The following is a 7,922-nucleotide window of genomic DNA, read 5'->3' as shown; positions in this document are numbered from 1 at the left end:
ATCGGCTAACAGTGGGGGGGGTCAGAAACAGGGCTCTGGCAGGGAGGGTCGTCACAACAGAACAAGGTGTAACCATGCTAATGGTCTAGCGATGAAGACGTCTGAGACGCCCAAGTGTCAGCCGTCATCACGGTTACAGGAATCACCTCATTCTTCTTCAGATCGATAAATCACGGCACGGATCAAGCAGAACAAAGTGTCTGTCTTGTGCCCTAGCAACATCCAGGATGGAGAGCCACCTGCCACACAGGGGAGGAGCCCCGAGCAGGAGGTGGAGGAGGAGGAGGAGGAGGAGGAGGAGGAGGAGGAGGAGGAGAAGGTGGAGGAGGAGGAGGAGAAGAAGAAAGAAGGAGGAGGAGGAGGAGGAGGAGGAGGTGGAGGAGGAGAAGAAAGAAGGAGGAGGAGGAGGAGGAGGAGGAGAAGATGGTGGTGAAGGAGGAGGAGGAGGAGGAGAAGATGGTGATGGTGGTGGAGGAGGAGAAGATGGTGGTGGAGGAGGAGGAGGAGGAGGAGGAGGAGAAGAAGAAAGAAGGAGGAGGAGGAGAAGGTGGAGGAGAAGATGGTGGTGAAGGAGAAGGAGGAGGAGAAGATGGTGGAGAAGGAGGAGGAGGAGGAGGAGAAGGTGGAGAAGAAGAAAGAAGGAGGAGGAGGAGGTGGAGGAGGAGGAGAAGAAGAAAGAAGGAGGAGGAGGAGGTGGAGGAGGAGGAGAAGAAGAAAGAAGGAGGAGGAGGAGGTGGAGGAGGAGGAGAAGAAGAAAGAAGGAGGAGGAGGAGGAGGAGGAGAAGATGGTGGTGGAGGAGAAGATGGTGGTGGAGGATGAGGAGGAGGAGGAGGAGGAGGAGAAGATGGTGGTGAAGGAGGAGGAGGAGAAGAAGAAAGAAGAAGGAGGAGGAGGAGAAGAAGAAAGAAGAAGGAGGAGGAGGAGGAGGAGGAGGAGGAGGAGGAGGGGTTTTACCTTGTACGCGATGCTGTTGAGGACCTTCATGGCCAGGTCAGAGACCTCTGGGAAGGGGTCCGCAGCCAGGTGGAGCAGCACCCTCCAGATCTGGGTGTAGACGCTGTTGAAGGACACACCTGATGGAACACACACACACACAGTAAGCTTTTAGGCATTTTCAAGTCATTTCAATGAGCAAGACCAATACAACAATATCAAAATAAATATGATAATGAACCAACATGATAGCTATAACCGTTAAATAATGGATGTTGCGTGAACAACATGTCGGAGTACAGGTGCGCAGGCGGCTGCCCCACTCAGAGAAGGTCTGGCTGAAATCAACCCCTCCCCTCCATTGGATTATGTTAGCGCCCCAGCGCCAACCGCTCCGTGTTAATGGACTGCCACCTCGTTAGCAGCGGCCCATCCACCCCAAGGCCTTTACCCGGTGATCTCTACTCCCTCCGCCTGCTTGGATCAGGTGGGAGAACAGGCTAATTCACCGTTCACCGTTCACCGTTTCGCTTTCCCCATTCCTCAGCACACACGCGCACACAGGCACTCACACACACACACACACACACACACACACACACACACACACACACACACACTGAGGGAATAACAGAGGTGGAAACGAAGCGCGGGCCAGCTGTTGTTAATTGCCCTCTGCTTCTACTGGAGCCCCGTTGGCTGACAGCTGTAATCATTCTCATGACCACAAATCACAAGGCGGCATCACGTATGTTCCCGCCTCACCGTTCCTCCGTGGCTAGTTGATGTTGACGATGACAACTGCCCCCCCCCCCCCCCCCCCCTTTACACCTTTTTTCTTTCTGTGATTGTTTATTTATTCATGTCTTTTTTTTCTCCCTTTTTCATGTTGCCCTCTGCTCCCCCTTTGCTGCTCTGTCGCTCAAGTCAGCGCGATTCAGCAGAACTGCTGATACGGCTTTATGGGAGAGGGTGAGAGAGAGAGCGAGGGAGAGAGAGAGAGAGAGAGGGAGAGAGAGAGAGAGAGAGAGAGAGAGAGGGAGAGAGAGGGAGAGAGGGATAGAGGGAGAGGGAGAGGGAGAGGGAGAGGGAGGGAGAGGGAGAGAGAGGGAGGGAGGGAGAGAGAGGGAGAGAGAGAGAGAGAGAGAGAGATGGAGAGGGAGAGAGAGAGAGAGGGAGTGAGGGAGAGAGAGGGAGAGAGTGAGGGAGAGAGGGAGAGAGAGAGAGAGAGAGGGAGAGAGAGCGAGAGAGGGAGAGAGAGGGAGAGGGAGAGAGAGACACAGAGAGAGAGACAGTGGAGGTAGAGGTGCTGCGCTGAAAACCAGTCCTCAAGCCAGCCTCCCTGTGAGACGACCATACCCTCCGGGTTTGAGTTCCTGTCGGTCGACTGATTCTGCAGCGAGACCTCACCCGAATCCGCAGCGCATTCCCTGCATATCTCTCCCCGGCTCACTTTGTCAACATGTGACGATTCAAATAAAGTTATTCTCGTTATTTATCATTACTTCCATTGCCGTTGTTCTGTGAGTCATAATGCTGGTTTGTTTCTTTGCCGCTTTGCCTTCCTCAGTGTCAGCAGTGGAAATGCTGGGGGGTGACAATGTCCGAGTCTGCTCTCATCTCCTTCCTCCTCCTCCTCCTCCTCTCCTGTACGTCTTCTTCTCCCAGGTCCTAGTCCTCACCATACCACCTCCTCCTCTCCCCCACCTCCCATCTCTTCCCATGCCCTAGTTCTAGTCCTCACCATACCTCCTCATTCTCCGCCTCTCCCCATGTCCCATCTCCTCCCCAGGTCCTAGTCTTCACCATACCTCCTCCTCCTCCTCCTCTCCCCAACCTCCCATCTCCTCCCCAGGTCCTAGTCTTCAGCATTCCTCCTGCTCCTCCTCAGCCTCCTCCACCCCACGTCCAATCTCCTCCCAGCTCCTAGTCCTCATCACAGGAACATCTCGACTCAAAGCCTCTTCAGAGTCAGCCCCGGCCCTTCCATCACCACCATCTCTGTGTGTTACACGTTCCTCTCCTCATCGTGATCGGCTCGTGCTAAGCTCTGCTCACACATGAATCAGCAGCGGGGGGGGGGGGGGGGGGGGGGGCTGACGAGAAGGCAGAGTACACACAAGAGCCGAGGAGGGGAAGGGAAATTGAGAAAATGGAAAAGAGAGGGAGGAGGCTCAAGTGGAAATGAGCGAGCGAGCGAGCGAGCGAACGAGTAGGCGCGTTAAAGAGGTGATTAGAGCTGTAGCCGGAGGCTCCGGGATATAATGTGAGAGCGCTAGGCCGGGCGTCGGCCAAGGCAGTAGCAGCAAAGCGCCCCGTGATGGATGTGGAGCAGGGCGGCGGCGTAGCGCCGGATCTGCTGCGCCACATTACAGCGGCCCACAAACAATCACACCATCTGCCGCTTGCCCGCGCGTTTCCCCCTATCACGCGCTGTGGGGTAGGGGAGCGGGTGCTCTCCTCTTTACAGCCAGAGCAGCGCAGTGCACCGCTGCCCTGATTAACCCCACCCTGGTTTATTTTTATGTCTTCCTTTGAAGATTCATCTCCAAAAATACAAGGTGACGTGTGCATCGTTTCAGACACCTCGGAGCACTTTTTTACCGAACCCCGCTCTGTCGACAAAAACGTCGACAGAGCGTTCGGAACTTTGTTGTTTGTTGTGTTTTTCATGGGATGGTCCACCGCCCTGCCAACGCACTGAAGAGGGGATGCATCAACTAGGTGGTTGGAGGGCATACGAGTTCACAGGTTTGATATTTTTCTCCGGGGGGCTTAAAGCACGGTAAGCAGTCACTGGATCACATCGTTCTGCTTCCCTTTCAAATGGCCTCTGAAACCCACTGACACAGGCACAAAGCTAGCCGAGCCCCGACGGGGACAGACATAAATGCCAACGTGGATATGGTGATCCGACACACACACACACACACACACACACACACACACACACACACAAATAAGGTACAGGTTATCTGGCAAAAAAACCTCTGTTCACAATCATCTAAAAAATGAGTAGGGTGTTCCGAGACCAGCCCAGTAACCAGCATAAGGAGATGGCTATTTATTCGCACACTCAAACACACACACCCACCCACACACCCACCCACACACACACAGCTAATAGGACGGCTGTTGAATCCTGTTCATTCACACACACACACAGCTAATAGGATGGCTGTCGAATCCTGTTCAATACACACACACGTGATATAGATGAGCAATACGGACCTGCGTGGGTGCTCAAGCCATTCATAACGCAGCACTGCTGTGGTTTAACATGTTTTATGCGCAAATCAGTAAAAATAAAAACGGCACGCATTCGCTCAATGTAATTAACAAGCCAATCACAGCACGGTCATAAGAAACAAATCGAGGCAATCGACAAAAGCTAACAAAATGGAAAAACTAATCATGGGTGAATGTATCTGAATCAATCAGCGCACAAACAGAACAATATCTTCATCAACATAACACGGAAACAGTTATCTAATAAATGATTCGCCTGTTGTCGGTGCATATTTTCAGAAGCCACATCATTTCCCCTTTCTCCATTAGACACGTCTTGAACCGGTGTTCATTTAGTTGACAAACAATTGTCGTCATAGTTTTCGTCTTTTCGTTTTTTCACTGACGAAAACGAGACGATAACTAAATAAAAATCGAATTATGATGACATAAACTATGACGAAATCTATTGACACGTTTGTCAACGAATGCCTATGAAAGCGGAAATGTCTGAGTTGGGTAATTCTAGAGAAACGTTTGAATAATGCTTTACACTTTAACCAGTTTGTTTTGATATTTAGTCAACTAAAACTACATTAAAACTAACAATTAAACAATTCAGATTAAAAAACGTCTGACTAAAACTAAATCCAAACTTGCTGTCAAAATGAACAGTGTCTGGAACAGCCTCCTTATAATCTCGTGTGTGAGTGGGTCTTCTATTGACCCATCTGCTTCACACCGCATCGATGACTAACCACAGAGGAAGTCCCCACCGCATAAAAAAATACAGCCTGGCTCCTACCTACACTACTTCACGAGGGCTGGGGCATAAACATAAACAAGCCACCTCAACCAATGCCGGTTCCGGCCCGTAGCTCACAGAGCCGTTGCGTAGCACATTGTGTTCCCCACGTTAACTCACGACGCACGTCCGCGATGCAGCCTCGGCCCATTGGTCACCCGACCGTAGCACCGCATTGGTAACTGCTTTGTTTTGTTCGTAAAAAACTCAGCCGGCATGGATCGGTGCAGTTACACGCAGCATCGCGCGCGGGGGAAGTCCCCAAACACTCACACGCACACACACAGACGCGCACCCACACACACACAGACGTGCACCCACACACACACACACGTGCTCAGACACACACACACACACACACAAATGCTCAGACACATGATACACACAAATACACACACAAACAAAAGACACACACACACACACTAGGGGGCAAGGGGCTCATTCCCCATGTGGCAGAGGCACCGCGTCAACACACACACACAGGTTCAACCCGTGTATACAGGGGCGTCGACATCTAGCGCCCGCCAAACGGCTGGCGAAAGGTTCCCACGCACGTGGAATGCCAAGCGTGGCGGGCGAGGCGCCGAACGAAAGGGAACGCGAGGCGCCAGCGGCTGAGCGGGGCTCCTACCGTCTCCTTGCCCCAGGCACCTGATAAATGAGGGATTAGACCTGATTTACACACGAAAAAACCGCGCCGTCTGGCCGCAGCGGGCCTATGGGGGAATGGGATGACTTAATGAAGGGTTCTGACTAATTGGGCCGAGGTCGCCCGGAAACTGGGTGCATGTGTTGGAGTGTGCGGTTCCACGACTGTTGTATCTCCAACATGCACGGTCCAAAACGACTGCATTCATGCAGCGCTCTTCTCACCAGTGGCCCACTCAAAGTGCTTTACAATGTCGCCGAAGATTCAGCCTTTCACGCACGCATTCACCCACCGACGGCGGTGTCAGCCACGCAGGGCGACAGCCAGCTCGTCGGGATCAGTCAGGGTGAGGTGCCTCGCTCAGGGACACCTCGATGTTAGGATGAGCCGGGGATTGAACTAGCAACCGTCTGGTTACCAGCCAACCCCGCTCTACCTCCTGAGTCACCTGCCGCCCTTTCAGCAGTGGCCAGTAACCCTGTGTCTGCGTCCTTCTACGGTGTCCTGCGTGATGCCTTATGCAACATGAAGGACGCGCGAGGGATTGTTCCAGAGGAAATCGTTGTTCATTGCTACAGCGATAAAAAACTAAAATGAGCACGGGAGAATCAATGGGTCGGGAAACCAGTTCAGATGTACGACTTGTTCTTAAACCAAGAGTGACAAGAACTTAAATTGCAAACAGAGTCTTTGTTGTGTTGTGTTCTGCACTGCACTTACCCCTTGGTCGGTCTCCCACAGGAACTTTAAGGTGACATATTATAGTGATTGGCCTCTTCTGACATCACAAGTGGGCGTGTCCACCTTGATGTACCCTGGATAGATCAGTCTACCAGCATACCCAGTGGACTGTAGCAAACGCTCATCTATACGTCATACATCTAGGTGGACACGCCCACTTGTGATGTCAGAAGAGGCGGATTTTCCAAACGGCTTGTAACGGCTAATCACACTCACACCTGGTGGTGTAATATTTCACCTTTAACAGATATTTCAGCTGCTGCCCACACCCCCTGAAGAACCCAGCAGCAGTGGGGGGGACTCCACCCGCCGTGAAGGACACGACCGCCAGGAAACATGTCCCATCAGAGGGAATCCCCCCCACTCTCACACAGGTTCCCCCCCGGGGCTGGGATTGAGTTAATGGATCCTCTGCTTGGACACACACCCACGCCCACCCCAGACCCTATCTGTCAGGACAGATGGCCGTGCACGCCAGTCATCAGGATGGGGGAGGGTGGGGGGGAAGAGAGCTGGGGATGCAGGGTTCAGTGAGTACAAGGTAAAGCACTTTAATGGCCTCCGCTGGGATGGCTGGTGCCGCCCTGTCGCCTCTGGGCCTGGCTCTTTGCACCTTTCCACTTACAGCCCCTTCACACACACACACGCACCCATACACACACCAAAGCTCACACACACACACACTGCAGATTTTGTGCCACGGGCGACCCCATCGTCGTTTTGTCCGTCTTTGTTCGGTACAGGAGGTCCGCGAGATGGCCAGCGGTCTTTCTACCGGACCCGGTTTGAACTGGACCTCATCAGTGGGGAACTGAACAGGATTAAACGTGCTGCACTGAGGAGCTGAAGAAGACGAGAGAGAGAGAGAGAGAGAGAACTAGAGAGAGAGAGAGCGAGAGAGAGAGAGAGAGAGAGAGAGAGAGAGAGAGAGAGAGAGAGAGAGAGAGGGAGAACGAGAGAGAGAACAAGAGAGAGAACGAGAGAGAGAACGTACGAGATAGAGAGCGAACGAGAGAGAGAGAGAGAGAGGGGGAGAGAGAGGGAGAACGAGAGAGAGAACGAGAGAGAACGAGAGAGAGAACGAACGAGAGAGAGAGAACGAGAGAGAGAGAACGAGAGAGAGAGAGAGAGAGTTTGTGTGTGGGGGGGCGTACCTTAGAGGGAGTTCAGTGAGGAGTCGTGAGTGAGTGAATGTGTTGAGGGGTACCTGAGTAAGGAGAGCGAGAGTGTGTGCGTGCGTGTACGCGTGTGCGTGTGTGTGTGTGTGTGTGTGTGTGTGTGTGTGTGTGTGTGTGTGTGTGTGTGTGTGTGTGTGTGTGTGTGTGTGTGCGCGTGTGCGTGTGTGGGGGGGGGGGGGTACCTATGAGGGAGTTGAGCGAGGAGTAGGAGGAGACCCGTCTCATCTTGTCGACGGTCTCGAAGGAGAGGATGTACTCGTCGTTGTCCGGGCTCCCCAGGGTGCTGCTGGCGCTGCTGCTGGTGCTCAGGTTACCTGGGGAGAAGGGCACCGGGCCCCCTGGGGCCCACACACACACACAGACACACACACACACAGAGAGACACAC

General features: G+C 53.1%; 1 protein-coding gene across 3 annotated transcripts in view; it reads right to left on the bottom strand.

Moving 5' to 3' along the window:
- The window catches only part of rptor (regulatory associated protein of MTOR, complex 1), a 151,651-nt gene that overhangs the window by 40,698 nt on the left and 103,031 nt on the right, over positions 1–7,922 (bottom strand). For all 3 annotated transcript variants that reach the window (XM_079730641.1, XM_079730643.1, XM_079730642.1), the window contains exons 21-22: positions 7,718–7,873; positions 956–1,074 (exon numbers count right to left, since the gene is read on the bottom strand). In XM_079730641.1, the coding sequence (XP_079586767.1) occupies positions 956–1,074; positions 7,718–7,873 (275 nt within the window). The remainder of the gene's footprint in view (positions 1–955; positions 1,075–7,717; positions 7,874–7,922) is intronic.

The sequence above is a fragment of the Pollachius pollachius genome, assembly GCF_949987615.1.
Source record: "Pollachius pollachius genome assembly, chromosome: 2".
Classification (NCBI taxonomy): domain Eukaryota; kingdom Metazoa; phylum Chordata; class Actinopteri; order Gadiformes; family Gadidae; genus Pollachius; species Pollachius pollachius.
Note: the sequence above shows the minus strand (reverse complement) of the source record. Positions and strands in the feature narration are given on the sequence as shown.